The sequence below is a fragment of the Pomacea canaliculata genome, linkage group LG1 (genome assembly GCF_003073045.1).
Source record: "Pomacea canaliculata isolate SZHN2017 linkage group LG1, ASM307304v1, whole genome shotgun sequence".
Classification (NCBI taxonomy): domain Eukaryota; kingdom Metazoa; phylum Mollusca; class Gastropoda; order Architaenioglossa; family Ampullariidae; genus Pomacea; species Pomacea canaliculata.
This window is the reverse complement of record NC_037590.1, coordinates 19,489,714-19,506,361: the sequence shown is the minus strand read 5'-3', so window position 1 is coordinate 19,506,361 and position 16,648 is coordinate 19,489,714. Positions and strand designations below refer to the sequence as shown.

The 16,648-nt window shown below is 41.8% G+C and overlaps 1 protein-coding gene and 1 non-coding gene across 2 annotated transcripts; both read right to left on the bottom strand.

Annotated features, from left to right (window-relative positions):
• Positions 1 to 10,481: 10,481 nt before the first annotated feature.
• Trnan-guu lies at positions 10,482 to 10,555 on the bottom strand. Its single transcript has one exon. It is a non-coding gene; the product is annotated as a tRNA-Asn (tRNA).
• Positions 10,556 to 11,791: 1,236 nt separating this feature from the next.
• LOC112568259 lies at positions 11,792 to 13,994 on the bottom strand. Its single transcript, XM_025245469.1, has 2 exons — positions 13,365 to 13,994; positions 11,792 to 12,928 (listed from the first exon to the last, which is right to left on the bottom strand). The coding sequence occupies exons 1-2, from the start codon at positions 13,654 to 13,656 to the stop codon at positions 12,603 to 12,605; spliced, it is 618 nt and encodes a 205-aa protein (XP_025101254.1). The 5' UTR covers positions 13,657 to 13,994; the 3' UTR covers positions 11,792 to 12,602.
• Positions 13,995 to 16,648: the final 2,654 nt, after the last annotated feature.

Genomic DNA, 16,648 nt, shown 5'->3' with positions numbered 1-16,648 from the left:
GAAATAGCGAATATTTCATGGATTTAAGGAAATGGCTATATTACCGTAAACGAAACTCGCTCTCTGGGAAAAAAATTGTTTCTGGGGTTAGCCTTTAATGTCGGGTCGCTGCACACAGCTGCAATTTATTGTGCCACGCTTTACAGGACGTTCCTCGAGGTGAAACCGGTCCGTTCGCACAGACACACAACACATTATCGTGGCGAAACTGATCACACGGACACGCTGGTGTGGTAAAACACGTCCTGAAAGCAGACCTCGATGCAAATGATTGGTTGGTTTTCTGTATGAAATGCTTACCTTTTGGTAAGTATCTAAAGAAAACCCTCCAGCGGCCAAGTCCTGCGATAGAGCAGATGTCATTTCCAGAGAGTGTACCCCAAGACGAGATCTGAACCTAGGCTTTTCCAACTCTGATTTGATGGCAAGTGAGAATGTTACCATTGCGCCACCGAGGCCGACCGCTCAGGTCTTGACCATCCGTTTCAACCGGATCCCTCAGTCCTACATGTGCAGAGCTCGCTTACCTCATCCCCTTTCTGCCTTTACCTCCCACCCCTTTCTTTTTGTACTGCCTGCCCCCACCTACCCGATGTAATCGACCCGGAAGTCTCAGACCGCAGCGGGCCCAGGCACACCTTCGACCAAAGGGAGGTGAGAGAGTAATTTGACACGGCACCAGGAGGTTATCCCGCCTTACGCATTCACTTTTCTCTCACATCACAAGCCGGATTTTCTCCCTTTTTTTAGTACACGACAATTTGTGTGAACAGCCACGACTTCACACGACTGTCCAAGTTCCTCCCATTCTCTCATTGCTGTATTCCCAGAGGTAGCTGCCCTGATTTTAATATATTCCACTCTCGTATTTACCACGAGTGTAGGTTTTGCCACCGAGTGGGCAATCATGAGTTAATAAATGTGTGCGTTATTCAAGTGTTGACCTTTGGCACAGCGTGACAAGACTTCATGCTACACTGGATTCTAGAGCAGTCTACGCCCACAATTTTTTTTTAATGGCTTAAAGGATTTGAGGGAATCATCTAACGACTTGGTCTCACACCACTGTGGCCCCTAACGTGGTAACATAACTCCGACGGCGAGGGTGATAAGGGAAGCGTGCACATGGTTCGTTTCATTAACAACAACAGCAGAAAAGGCAAAGATAGAAAAAAAAAGTCAAGGCCGTGAACCTGAAGTGCAGAGTTCGGAGTTCCCTTTCAACTCCGCAGCGTGACTGACCCAGTTCTAAGATCATGATCTTGAATACACACGGAGTGTATCCGGAATCGTGATTTTTCCAGCTGTGTTTACTAACATCAGCATTTAAGTGGCTGACGATAAAAATAGTATTGACATTGTTATGCAGCTGGGTTTTTACCACCGCCATTCTGAGTCAGGGCGCTGAGCAGTCTCGCTGGTGTTTCGTTCCGGTGAGACTGAAGAGTTCCGAGTAATGCGAGGGCTTGTAGGAACGGGAGGTTGAGCGAAGGAGGAGGAAGAAGAGAAGGTCCTACAGGATGATCATGGGGTTACAGACGACGGTAGGACGAGTGTGTCGTGAAAGCACGTGCTGGTATGCACGCAGCTGTCTGCAGCTGCAGGCAACTGCCTTGCAAGTGTGAAAGATGTACAGAAATAAATCATCGCAAATATAGTGTGAATTTTTTTCTGAAATCTTTCTAGAGGAACATCAGTCTGTGTGTGTGTTTCAGTAAATCTGTTATGATGTATATATATAAAAACATTTAATCTATGTACACGTGTGTTGTGTGTGTGGACATAGGTGTACGGGAATGAATGGGTCTGAGTGTGCTTGGGCGTATGCTCTTCTACAATATGATTTTTATAGGTGTGCGTGTGTGGGTGGGTGAGTACCCACACGAGAGAAACAGGGTGACGGAGTGTGTGCGCGTGCGTGCGTCCGCATATTTAAATCTATCTTTCCTGCCCATCTTAACGTTTTCCGTTAGTTGCTCCACTCCTCGACGCCTCCTCAGACTGCGGAAGTCTGTGCAGGTGGCCTGTAGGTGTCCTGCACCAATGTCCCCCGTCTGCTGCCTTACGCGATGTGGCGTGTTCCGGTAGTGGCTAGCGACAGGGACTGCGCATGCGTGCTGAGTCCGAGCCTTTCCGTCCGCTGGACGCACCTTGTGTCCGCTCGTGGCCGACTTCAGCCTGGCGTTCCACGTTGAGGGCGAGCAGCCCGTGGGTGTGAGAGCCGGCACGTGCCTTCCGAGATGGTTGGGATGCTTGGCTGTGACTGGGTCGACTGCTCCTATGGCGGGGTCCTTCCGGACTTCTGGACTGCAGTTCGGGTCATATTGTGGGGGTCAAAGTGCATGCCAATCAAGATCCAGCATGTAGTAACGAGTTGGAGCTGTTATGGATCGGGTCATAGTACGAGATTCTGAATGTGGGCGAAAGGGTTAAACAGAATAATGAAGGGTATGCACAGAAATAACTCACAAAGTGGGGTCTGAATGCACGAAATGGTCAGAGGTTAATGACAACTGTGGGTAGCCGCTAAATGAGATGATTTTATGGGCTCCAATGACTGATGTGCGTAGGTGGCCCGCTGTCTGGCCCCGGCCCCTTTGCTCTCTCTGAGGTTTTATTCAGAAGTCTCAGTAGGTCAAGTGATGAGCGGAAAAGTAACAGAAACTTTCGTTTGTGAAAGGGGCATACGAACAGCAAGTCTCCTGACAGACATCGAAGTTTATCGGAAACGCGGAGAAGTCCAGAAGTACAGATGTTGAAAGAAGATGTTTAATTACCGGTAGACGTTGGGTAGATCAGCCATGCGCAAAAACTCAGGTGTGGTTTGTACATTCACCCAACGCTGGATCTTACTGTATCATGTAAAATAAATCAGCAATGTGTTAGATAATTAGTTAGTTTGTTCGTTCGTTTGTCCTTGGTCTAGCTACACTCAAAGATTTGATAAGCTTAATGATAAGGTTATAACAAAGGTCCTAGACATAAGTACAACCGTTTTAACAGCACTCGAAGGATCGAACAGACAGACCATGAACGTGTAAGTGGAGCTATAAATATGCTATAAATAATAATACATATTATTTTATTGTAAGTTGTCATCAGGGCAGACAATCTAGCTGGCAAAGGTCAAATTATCTTGCGCAGTAGTTAATGAACCTGGTTGTTGTGACAGTTCGCGGAAACTTGTCGGTCGCGGCTCTTAAAATAACTCATTGCTTAAAGCGTAGTGAATTTGTCATCAGGGTTACCAAGAATATTTTAACTTACTGTCATCAATATTCCCTAAACAATGGTGCATAAAGTAATCAGCTGAGTTTTTGTACGATTATCTGTCAAACGATTTCGTATTCATTTATTCTAGAACAAAATGCAAAGCTTTTGTGGTGGGCGGTGGGGGAATCTCGTAGAAAAAAATTAGTCATCTTTAACAAAATAAATAAATAATTTAAAACTGTTTCAATTCACTTCTGGTGCCTGCAACAAAGCACGCATAGTTTTTCAGTTTATTTTTGACACCTCCGTGAGCGCGGTTATTCCGTGTGTTTCTGCAGTCTGTTCCTTGACATAACCGTTATCACCGAGGACAACACTCACGTGGGCGGTCAAACAGACGGTTTGCATTAATGAGCGCTTAAACACTCGTCCTATTCAGTTCCTGCTCTGGGTCACCTCATGTAGGATTCATCCACTCAAAGTCGCAGGCACTTCTAAAACTCAAATCCTATTTTTGTCTCTCTCTCTTCTTTTTTTTTTTTTTTTTTTTTGTACGATTGACTCAGAGGAACAGGGGGTAGAAAATAAGTGCTCCCTCACCTTCGCCTACATACGAAACCATAGCTTGGTTTACATGCACGGAAGTCCTTGTGCTGCGGTATTTCGAGGACTTTCACGATATTTCTGCTAAGAGATCGGTTGATGGAAGAGCGCGGCCATTGGTCACGTGACTAGGCCACTGAGTGTTCCGGAGGTACGTGACGCCCCGGGAAATTCGCCGCATCATGCTCCCACACAGTAACTGGATGTTATTCAGGAGGAACAGGATGAATGGAAATAAATTTAGCAGTTCTACGAAAATGTTTGCTTTGACGAAGACTTCGAGCCGAGGTTACACGGTAACAAGGAAAATACTGCTGAACAGTTTTTATTTCATTATTTTATTGCAACGTATACAATATATATATATACAGCAGTATCTGTTTCGAGAGCTGAAACACAGAAAATAGTTGAGCCACTTTATTTCCTACGTTCGATGGAACAGCTGTGTTGTTGTCTGTTAAGAAAAGGGGGTTTCGTTTCTTATTTCGTTAAGGGCTAAAATGCAAAACTGAGCTTATCGTTAGCCAGCAAATTACACCAAAACACAGGCCATTACAATACATTATCACTAACGCAGACTGCACCTGGACCCAGATTTCGCAGGTGTAATGTATGACACGGGATAATGACCAAAGTCCGGCAAGTCAGAAAATAACAGAATGGGGGGAGCGATAGACTGGCTCCACTTGTGTGCGAGGTGTAATTTTGGATCCACCGAACAGGTAAACTAACTCTAGATAAAAAGGGAGAGCATCTGATGGGAGATTCTTTGATCATTGTATTAGTGCCGACTACGATTTGATGCCAAGGGAACGAGGCACGCCAGCATCCACATCTATCAGTGTAGGTCATTTTGTAGGCGACAGGACCGTGACCAAGACCAGTTGCTATTGCAGGATCGGGGAGGGAACCTCAGGTAACTAAGGGATTTAAAGGTTCTGTCTTGTACTAGCTACGATATGTAATTGGCTCTAAGTCACGTAGATAGTTGAGCCAGTGGTGACAGGAAACGAACCTGTATGCGTGAGCAGGTCGTAATTTCCAAATACTACACGTATATGAGCGAGGGAAAAGCCAACGACAAGCAACAAAGAATTCAACTCTTCTCCCGAGTATCGAGAGAGCTCTCCGTGCAGCAAGAGACAATTCTTCTCTGTGCAGCAAAAGATAACTCTGCTCCATGTAGCGAAGGACAACTCTGTGTCAAAGCTAATTGGCATACGAATCCGCAAGCGGGTGTAGTATGCGGGTACAGGCTAGTAAGGATGATGACAGCTTCTTCAGATAAGTACTCCATCTACTCGTGAAATCAGATTCATGGAAGTGGTTGGCTACTTTACCACAAGATTCGGGAATCTCTAACCCATTAAGCCCGATGTTCCATTCCTTGGAACAAAATAATTTTTTCTTCTTCAAATTCTTGTTCCTTGAATATCTTAGTCACAGGAATTTCATGCACAAATTCTAAATTTTCGTCCTCCGGCATTCATGGGTTAAATTGAAGACGACACAAAGTATTTTCTAGCTTGCTTTCTTACTCATCGGTATCATCCCTGCCGTATCTTCATGCTTACAGTAACGGTTTTTCTCTGACACCTGCCAGTCAGACTATGAGCTATGCTCTCACTTATCATTGTCTGGAGGATGTTGTCGCCATTCTGTTTTTACATCTTCGTGCCCAGGAAGTTTAACCAGTTGTGAGAGATTTGTTGTCAACCAGAATGTCGCCGTCTCCTTGTCTTTATAGCCTCTTATTTTGTCTCTTAATTCAGGACAGCTTCTGCATGAAAATTTTTAAAAAGCGGTTACTTTCTGTTTAATTTTTTTTGCCTTGGACCTTTTGTATCTTGGTTTAAAAACAAATTGTGTACACTTACATGAAAGATGTAGAACAGGAATGTATGTATGGTGAACGTGTTGAAGTAGACACAGTCCTTTCTTGTCTCAGCAAGGATTTATTTCTGTACCAAGAAATATATTGTTGATATTATTAGCATATATAGGTCAACAATGCTAAGTTGTACACTTGTAAGGTCGTTCTTCAGATGTGGAGATGTAGCGACAACAGTTATACAGGTCGTGGAGGGCCGAGAGGTGATCTGGAAGGAGGATGTCAACTTCCGATTTTAAGTAAGATGGTGGAAGTACTTATTTGGGTTAAGTTAGCGAGTGGACGTTTATGTTCAACTGTTTCTAGTGGAAGTCATACAGTATTATGTAGGAAGAACAGTTGTGAATTATTGCCTTGTGATATTTATCCACTACTATCTTCTTTCTCTCCCGTTCATTCTGTGACCCTTACCTTATCTATTCGCTTTCGGTACGACAGGTCGAGCGGCCCCGCCCATCTGATATTTTATGGGGTGGATATCGGGGAAAAACAATCCTTCATCATGTAGGCTGTCCCGTTATACATGCTGTCTTTTCCATAACTCATGAATATTAAGCATTTAATTCCATTTTTTAATTTCTCGATAATGTTTTTTAAGTATTTCATTGCTTTTTTGGACTTTGGGTTGTAAATTTAGTAAAATGATGGTCGTCCCCTAACCATTTTTAAATAGTTAGGAAGTGATGGGTTAGCAACATTTTGGGGGGGAGCTACCTTTGGTCGACTGGGGGAAGTTTGCTGCGCCACACGGGTATCAAACCACTCGGCTACCCGCTTTCCCAACAAATATGACTGAGTTTTAAATGAAGGTTATAAAAACTGTTTTGGCAAACGTTCGTCTGTCTCATATTTGTCTCTAAAAGGTTGTATATGCGATACAGAATCGCCATTATCAGCATAGGATAGTGACAATATTGGAGCTGCTCAGTCATCCACGGCATAAGAAGCTGTGCATTACAAAGTGCAAAACTCACGAGTTCAACACAAAATAAATTCTTCTATTTTAAGTTTTAAATACTGTCCTTTGCTCCGTCTCAGTTGAGTTCAGAGGACAAGACTGAATAAGACGCATGCATCTCAAGATGTTGCCTAGTACAGCATTTGAAGTCCTCTTGTTAATTTTTGCTATTCTCACCTGAAGGTCATAATGCCGAGCAAAACATGTTAGGATACAAATGAAGATAATTAAAAAAACGGGAAAGTTGTGACTATATTATACATAAAGCATGGAGAAACTGACCCGACAGGTGCTAAATGCCATCCCAATGCAGTAGAAGTGTCAGGGTCTCATGCAGTATGCCGTGGGCAATGTCACCTGGAAGGCCCTTAGATGGAAAGATGAGCTCAGTGAATTAACGGTCTCGTTATTTGCATGGCTGTGTGCAAGGGGAACGGGAAAGGACATACACAAAACTTGCAAACAGAGGTTAGAGAGGCAAAGACGAAAAGTGAAAACTCTGAAGTCTCACTGAACTGGCAGATGCATTTGAATTGCATAAGGAAACCAAGTCTGAACAGAAACTCGGCATGTTGGTCAAATTTCCAATGTCATGACCGCTTTCCACAAAGCCATTGGTTTTTGTGATCCTGACACACAATTTTAACTTGGCCAAACGTTGGCAGAGAAACAGGACAGCTTGCATGAGTCGATGAACTGCCGCAATAAAAATTAATGAATTCAAAATTAACCTGGAGTGTGCATGCGAATGCAAAATACAAACAAACGAACAAAAAACCTTGCCAGAAACTAGTTGCAATTTTCTGTCAGTCTGGCTGGCCGTCAATTTTATTCTCTTTCTCTTTTTGTTTAATTTTTTTAATTTATCATACCTTTTTTTCTGTACCCTTGTTTGCTCATTAACTTGCTCGATTGCCCTTCTGCTTGTATACTTACCTGTTACTTTCATTTATTTCGTGCTCTCCTCTCATTTAAACATTTGTTGATAATCTTCTAAATCTCAAAAATTAGTCCATTTTTTATTCAAGTATTTAACGCTGCAAAATTGTCGAGTACCTTCACCTCAGCCCTGCACTTTTAACATTTAAACCTTCCTCTCTGTGGAGGACAAAAAAAAAAAGTGTTGCGATGACGGTGGGAAAAGAGGAGGGAAAGACTGCGCATGCGTACAGCTGGCAGCGGCAAATAACATGACTGGTGCCGATAACCATTGGAAAGTCTGATGACAAGCGCGATAAGATGTGCACAGACAGATTAAAAATGCGGCCGACAACTGAGGCGTTGTTGTGTGCATAATACAAAATAATACAAACCTTTGGCTTGATACGAACTGAGGGTGGATGGTACCCTCGTCCACAACAGACAACAGACACCTGTCTTTGCACCCACCACCACCCTCCATCACTCACTACAGGACTGCTTGGGTGTAGAAACAATCTTAATCAATGAGAGCACATTAGGAAGACAGGCACAATGGGTCCTTGTGACCGGCATCCACAGAATGAGAACAGAGTGAGGTGTTGATGAGATGAACCCTTTGACGGTATAAGGCAGCGCCTGTGTAGACAAAAATTACCCGGCACCCAGAAACTTATGAAGTCAGTTAATTTGAAGACTTTGAGGCTGACATTTGTGAACTTGACTTGTTAAATCGCCGCCATCACATAATGAGAACTTCCCCAGACATTTCTGTAATCTTTGAAAAAAGAAAACCGTTTCTTTAGGTTTCTTTATTTCCAATGATGATTTCGGGGGAAAGCAATATTAAAAAAAAAGAAAGCCGACCAGTAAACAACAAAATACAACTTCTGACAACTGAAGTTTTATTTTCACTTTTAATCGCTTCAGCAATTATTTGTGTGTGTGGGTGTGTGTTCGCATAGGCATCACATGAATGTATGAAATACCTGTACCTGTGTATGTACCTCTGTGGGCTGTGGTATCTGCATTCCATTCCCTTGTCCCCTTAAGAACACAAATTGTTTGAGGGGCTGGTATGCACGACGGGTTTGAATGTGTATGTGTGAAGGATTATCCTGGGGGGAAAAAAACTTTATAATCTCGAAACTGTCCAAGCAGCGGTGTACGAAATGTTAGAGATGATATACCATTAGGTTGATTTCCGTCCATCAACTGAATGAATCACCTATGTTTAAACCTGAATAAAATTTCTCGCTAACGCTCGAGGTGAGACACCGTTTTTGGACAAAAATTTACAGTAAAAGGAGAGCAGACAGGAACAAATATGTCCCCCCTGTCTGATGTCTGAGCCTGCGACAAGGACACGGTCAGAATCAGGGACTAGGTTACTATGCTACTAGCGGAGGAGGTGGCAGGAACTTCTTCCTCACTGCCTCCCCATCACCTGCCACCTCAGATGTCATCCCTGTGAAGTTACACTGCTGTCACTGCGAACATTCCCCCTCCTCCATGTGACATATATTGTCACTGTGACATCTCTGACTACTCCCTCTCCTTCAACCCCGCACTTTCACCTCTCAACCACCTCAAGGGACACACAGAGGGCTTTGCACAAGAAGAGCGAAGAGGTAAGAGAAGGAAAGACTTGGAGAAAGGGTGTTGGTGGTGTTGGTGGTGGTGTTGGTGTGGTGTTGGTGAGTGGGTTTTGTGTGTGTTGGTGTGGGGGGTGATACATGTCGAAAATGTATGGCTTGACATAGCTAGTTACTTGAAGTCAGACGAATCGGAGTGAAGAGGAGAAACACTTCAGTCAGGCTTTGATCTAGCTGCATTCATTCTTCCGTTCTTTCGTCTTTGCCTCTTGGGGCTTTTTTTCTGGCACTAAGGGGCGTTTGAGTGTGCGTTGAACATCTCACCCTCCCCCCCCCCACCAGATCTTGATTTGTAGATCTCACAACAACCATGGGGAGGGGGCCGACCACACACCTCGAAAGGTTGACGCCTTCCCTAACCAAACGGGTTTCTCAGGTTTGTTTGGTCTTTTTTTCTTCGTTTCGTTTTTTTACGAGGGTATTATTTGACCCTGTAATATTTCACACCCATGATATATGTCAGTGTGGTTTATCTCAACAGCTGGATGCAAAGTAAGATTTGTAGCCTCTCGCTGCTGGGCAGTGGGTTTTTTGGCAAAAAAAAAAAATCCACAAATGCTCATAAAACCGACACGTGTATGTGTGTGCCGGTGTGTGCCAGTGTGTGCGTGCGCGCGCTCTTCTGGTGTGAGAACGTGCGCGTGCGTGAATATGACTAGAAGTGCCTTTGTGGCAGTTGCTTGATGTAGCAGGTTAGATAACGAACACTACTACGATAATTATTTTTTTTAGTCCCTGTGATACACCCATCTTTAATGTTTGCTGTTGTAACTGTTCCGAATCTGTCATGGGAAAAGAATTTGCACAAGAGGAACTTTGGAAATACCCACATACTAGTTGTCTGTGTTGCTGCCTGTTGATTCCGGGTAAGTAGATAAACATGCACATCCACTACGTTGGACTTCGGGCTCGTCGGACAGAGCATCGCTTGTTGATAATCTTCAACCCCGTCCTCGTTATTCTATAGCCAGGTTCCACAGTCTTGCTAAGATGAGTTTGATATGTGTCAGACTCTCCGCACGCACGCACGTACGCAAAGAGACAACAAGTATTTAATAATCATGCGAGGAGCGTGTCTTTTACCGAACACTAACCTGACTGCTATGGGGAAAACAAGACAAGTGGAAAAAGATGTATCAAGTAAATGTCAACAACAACGGTTAAAGATGTGAATTTAAAATTAGAATTTAACAGAATTTATTAAAAAAAAATAATAATAATAAATTTAAAAAAGAAAAGTGCTCGTCCCTGGGTGGGCTCGAACCACCAACCTTTCGGTTAACAGCCGAACGCGCTAACCGATTGCGCCACAGAGACAGGCGCTCTCGTCTCCTCTTTTTTATGTAGATATTTACAAAAGCAGTTCTCAACCAACATCGTGGATGATTTAATGTGTATCACAGTATCACTATATACTCTGTTTAACACATGTGAGTGTAATAAATGCAGTCATTTCTGGATATAATTCCTATCAGGGAATGGTTTTTCATACCCTAGCTTGTTATGGGGGTCTACTATATAAGCCTCGATCGAGTGATTCATCCTTAGAAACGATCAGGATCCGAAAAATATTGATATGAAACATTTGAATTCTGAATTAAGACACATAATTCAGTGAATAATTATAAAGTAAGTGTGTTACTTGTCTTTACACTTTGATAGCCATTTAAAAGATACACAGTTGTTAAAAACTTTTCAAACGCGATTTAGGGAAATCCTGTATACTGCTAGGGTTCGGGTATAATATGTAATGAAAACATGGTTCCGACCAGCCCCCGGATGCCGATTGTTTTTCCCTAAACGTCTCAATGAAGATGGAAACTTCGGAAACCTTCGGACACCTTTGGAAGTGTGACATCTGCACTAAGCGATACCTGGGTTTCAATCATTCCCTTGAAAAATAATTCTACGAAGCCATGATACGGGCATGCGGCACGAAGTGTACAACCAGGTCTGAACAGTGAACAACGCTTACAAGCCACAAAGAATGGCATCAAAGTTTGGTGACAGGTAAACTAACACAATGACAAAAGGACAGACTTATTCCTAGCGTACACCGACCGACCTCCGGTACCATGGACCAACAATGTTGAAATCCTACATATAAGTCAATCAGGCTTAAAACCACTAGAAACAGTATTTCTGATAATTGTAAATTACGTAACATTTTTAATAAATTAATTTTTGTATATTAAAAATCGAAGATTCCCAATTATTACACAAAATTAAAAAAATTAAAAAGAAATGTTAAAAGTTTATTTGCATTCGCTGCAGAGATTTCTAACACAGTGTACACCAATTAAAAGTTTGGGTTTTTTTTTTTTTTTTCATGTCTCTAGAATTTTTCAACAATGTGGAAACTATAAAGAAGTGTAAGAGACATATTTAAAGTATACGAAAAGTAAAGGTTCCATGGCCTTGTAGATAAGCTGAAAGACTATACATTGATATAGTTCACACACACACACACACGCTCAGATGATTTTCGCATATTAATCACAAAATAGAATAAAACAAAAGATTATGAGAACTAGCGTAGAAGGAACCCAATCATTGCAAATTAAGTAGACACCTTTATTTGCTATTGAGATCGATGAGAATGAAAACAAATGTAAACTTACTTATGGGTTTACTTGCGGTATATGACTCTCAGACATAGTTACACATAGCTTTGATCACTTCTACTACACAAACTACTCATATAAACGCTATCTTCCTTACGATTTAGTGTTAGTGCAACATAATAGTTGGCAATTTGAACACGCAATGCTACTAAATACTGAGTAGCAGACAGTTTGGGAAAAATATTAATAAAAAAGTATTTGGCTAGAAATTCATTTACTAACTGTAGTGTGCTGTGCAAGAGTAAGTTCCTTGGATGTAAACTGAGCAAAATCTTTTATCTGCAAACTGACGATACACAGAATCTCTAGATGAAATTTCAAAATATATTTACTATCAAAATAGTTTCATTTAATATAAAATATCGCCCAACATGTGCTATCGTTTAGCATAGCAATGGTGCGATATAACTTTTAGTGTAGACTGCTAGTATGAAGTCTAATGAGATTAATTGTACCCGTGTAACATCAAACTAATCTCACCTATAAACAGCGCGAACTATTCAAATTGATGAATATTAATAATAATCTATCGATATATTTTATGATCTTGTTACAAAAGTAATCGTCAGGAATCCTGAGATGGACTCACAGAACCCTGAGTCGTCCTAGATGTTTCACAGAAAACCTTATGTGGGTGTTTATAAGATGTCTGACACAAAAGCTCGTCACAAAGGATTACAATGAAAGCCATCAGTAGTTTCAATCATACTAGTCAATTGTTTAACTCTAGGTCTTATAGTTTATAATATCCTTTCTGCTGCCTCAAGACGACGCATGAGTATGTCTCTTTGAGCGATAGCAGGTAGAGAAGAAAAATATCTGTTTTCTTTCAAATGACATATGCCTACTTTACTTGCCTTTGTAATTAAATCAAATCTGAACGAACTTAGTTCATCGTGTTTGCTGCTCCACTCTTCGACTATCCCAAGGAAGAGTAAAATTTCATCAGTCTTCATGCCTTGATACGTGCAATTTATGCGTCTGTCGAAGTATGCTCGGCAGTTGTGAAAGACCTGCTGCACACCAAACTCATCGGCGAGTTGAAGAAGTTCCCGCAGAGTTTCCACTGTAGAAAAATATTCTTTATTTACTTGTCTGGTCTTGTTTAAAAAGCCACACTGAAATTACACGTTTGCTAAAGATAGTAATGTCAAGAGACTTTGAAAATAGTCGACAAATTTGAAGCGTTTTAAAGTAATGTTAAAAGGTGTAGTTTACAGGACATTACCGATGACTAATAAAATGATGTGTGTACTGGCATTTGTAGGTTATATACTGTAATTCATTATCAGCTTTCCTGTTTGTTTTTTTTTTATATTGAAATAAAGTATTGAAAATATGATAACCTATTAAAATCAGTTTGTTAAATTGTTACCATGGACTAAAGATGAAGATTACATGGCTACTGCCCAACAGCAAATATAAGATTCTGTGTGACGCAATAGCATCTTAAGTTAAAAGACTAACTAATGTTGATGCTTGAAACATATACTAAACCTTACAGTGAAATTTGTCAGTAGTGTACCGGGGATAGAATTGGTCCAATAGTTCCACCATTAAATCCACTTTCTTGCCTGGAAGTGGAATCTCTTCTAAGTCCTTTTCAATGATCTCCGATGTGAACATTGACTTGAACACACTTGAATGGATCATCAACAGAGTTTTGTTTAAGTGAAGCTTCTTGTCCTCTACTACCAGAACAATGTCTGAAAACTCATCCTTTTCCTCATATTTGGAAGGTCTTTTTTCAATTATAGTAGTATAACATTCCTCTTCATCACCATCAGACTGCATTCTTTTGTAGAGAAAATGAGGTTTGTTTAACAGCCCACACAAGAGTCCTAAATAAGAGTGCGCAACACTTCGAGCCCCGACGGAAACTTCTGTGAACTCTGCCGGTGACTGATGTGCTTCACAGATCTGTTAATTCTAATTATTTGTTGTCTGTTATACCAGGGGAGAGCAGTCGCGCGAATGCTGACGCAATCACCACGTCTTTCACGTCATTCGATGTGTTTTGACGTAGGAAAAGTTGACCAGGCGTAACTACGGCGACTGCGGCTAATTAAGGTGGGAGCCATGCCGACTACACGGTACAGAGATTATGATTGGTCGGCATGGACCCCACGAAGGATCGCTAAGCAGTCGCCCTAGTTACCTCGTTGCTAATGGCCTGATTGGTCAAAAGAAGTAGAGGGGAAAGCTAAGTTAGGCAAACGAACGTTCCCTGGACAGAGAGAGAAGAGCAGCTTGAGGAGTAAGACCTCCGAAGTATAGCACGACATTGTAAACGGACGCCAACCGTATTATTATTATTACTATTAACTTCCCTGTCTACATATTCTACGTCTTTAATCATTGATACATATAAAAATGTAGTTTATCATAAAGACACAAATACAAAATGTCGAAAATGCATGACATTAATATCAGCGATGCCACAAGTGCGATCCACATTTCCAACTGTTGCTTAACAGTTGACCGTTATCCGATTTGATGGATTTTGACAGTATCTGCGCCATGTAACTAAAGGTTGACAGTTCTTTTCCGACCTTCCGATCCTTGGCCCGTTAGTACAGAATGTTGCTATGGACGCTCCGACATGCGCAGTGCGTACACGTGTGGACACCCACCCACACTAGTTACTCACTCCAACTTGCTTGCAGCTCCCCCAAGTGGCACATTAATCCAGCGACCTCAATGCACGAACGTTCTTCTAAACGGTTCATGCGCGATAAATCATTGTGTCCAGCTGCCCTCTGGCACCTGGCTTGTCACCCCGACGACCCGCCTACCTTAGGTCTGGAAATTGTATACTGCAGACTTGAACCTTAACATCTGCAGGTGTAATGCTTAAAAAGAAGAAGGAAAACAAGGCCGGGCCCCTTCACAACCGCGGGCCCGGGTACATCAGATACCCTGCCATCTCATCAAGCCTACGTCAGCACGTTAGCCCTCACCTCTCGGCATTTCGTCCTCCCGCGTGTTTTCCGCTGACCAGCATTTTTTATTTATTCACTTCCAGTAATCGTTTTCTGTGAGTATGGACCAGTGACTATACTAATGTCGGGGACGATACGAACATCGCCAGTGAAAAGACACAGTTAAAGGTGGAAACACTGAAATGACTTTAATTGTGAAGTGCAACTTTGACAGCGAAAATTCAGGAAATCCTTGTGAAGAAATTTATGACACTATCTTCCAATGACCGAAACTTTACAAAGAGATTCATTCACGTTCTATGAAGTACGGTTTCGGAGCAACAGCCCCGCAAGATGACGAAGGTGCCGGACCATCGTCGGCACGATAATTTGTTACAGCGCGAGATAAGGAAGGAATATTTCAATTTCAATTTTAAATACCGTTTTTCTATTTTAAATGGAATACTGTAGTGGCGTGGACAGATCTGCCGTTGAAAGCACCACTACTCGGCAAAGTCAGAGGAAAGGCCCCCCACAGCTCCCCCTCCCCCGTTTTTCGGCGTTCTTTGTCGGTGACGACACCATGGATCGCTTTCACCCCGAAACGTCTGGTCACCTGCCTTAACCAGGTGATTTATTGACACCGTCCTCCATGACCCCGGCCCCGCGCGGATGGTCGGCCCCAGGCCCGCGTCATTCCCCTAACGCCGCCTCTGACGAAAAACCATATTTACTTCATCTGTATTAATGAGTTTTGAGTACCACGTCTACAAGTCGTCCTGCTATCAGTCTTGGCTAAACCAAGGTGAGATACGAAAATCAAGACAATTGTTATCTCTAATTTTAAAGGGATTTCGTGAGGTCTTAATTATTTTTGCTATTTGAAGACAAAGAAGAGTGCATGCGAAGTACGTTCGATTTGGTGTCATGTGATCTGAGACCGATTCAGATGCAGGTGAATGACAGCCTTCTCCAAACTGGATAGAAGGGTTCTAGAAAAATCGACAACACAATGATTTCAGACAGAATTAATAACTGTTTTAAGAGATTGGTGTAGTTATATTCATTTCATTCATATAAACCTGACCAATTAATTTCTCTTAAGCATTCTTTGTCATTGTGAAGGAACTTTTTAAAAATTTTATCTGCTCTCAATCTCGGTATTGTCAAAAACTACTTAAGAGAGAATTTTTTTTTATAACTTTAACTGATTCCTTTACCGCTTTTGAAAAAGTTTAATCGAACCATTCCAAATATAATGATTTCTGATTTTTATCTCGAAGATCGGATTCGGGGGAATTCTGAGTGGTTTCTGAAATCCTCGAAATCTTATCACTCCCAGTTTATATCTTTCTTCCTCCTACTTATCCACTTTTTTTCTTTTCTCCTATACTCTACTCTCTTTCTTTCTCTTCCAGCTAAAACGTATGAGCTGGAAACTTAATTTATACGTATATGTATACACAACTGATACCAGTTAGCAAACGGTAATTGATCACTAACATAGTACGTTGTGATACACATATACGCCTTCACTCATTTTCTGTAGCATGTTGCATATCTTCTCTATGCACAGGTACACAACGACAAGATGATTTTACTTTTCGTCCATCGCATCTGTCTTTCAACTTTCCCCTACCCAGCTCATAACGGGGCTCACCCCACGGAAGTTGCGTCACTTTCCTGGGTTCATGAAACCCACCAGATAAATAACGATGTAAACATTCCAACTGAGTTCAGAAATGTCCGACACTCGACAGAAAATTTATTTCAGCGCAGGATATTTTCTTAAAGACAGAAAGCGAAATTAGTATAAAATTTTCAAGCCGAAAATGCTCCTAACATTTAATTGTTAAGAATGGAAT

Coding starts and splice junctions, on each gene's coding strand:
- LOC112568259 (XM_025245469.1), bottom strand. CDS start 13,656: ATGCAGTCTGATGGTGATGAAGAGGAATGTTATACTACTATAATTGAA. Junction 12,929..13,364: donor CACTACTGACAAATTTCACT/GTAAGGTTTAGT, acceptor ATTTTTCTACAG/TGGAAACTCTGCGGGAACTT.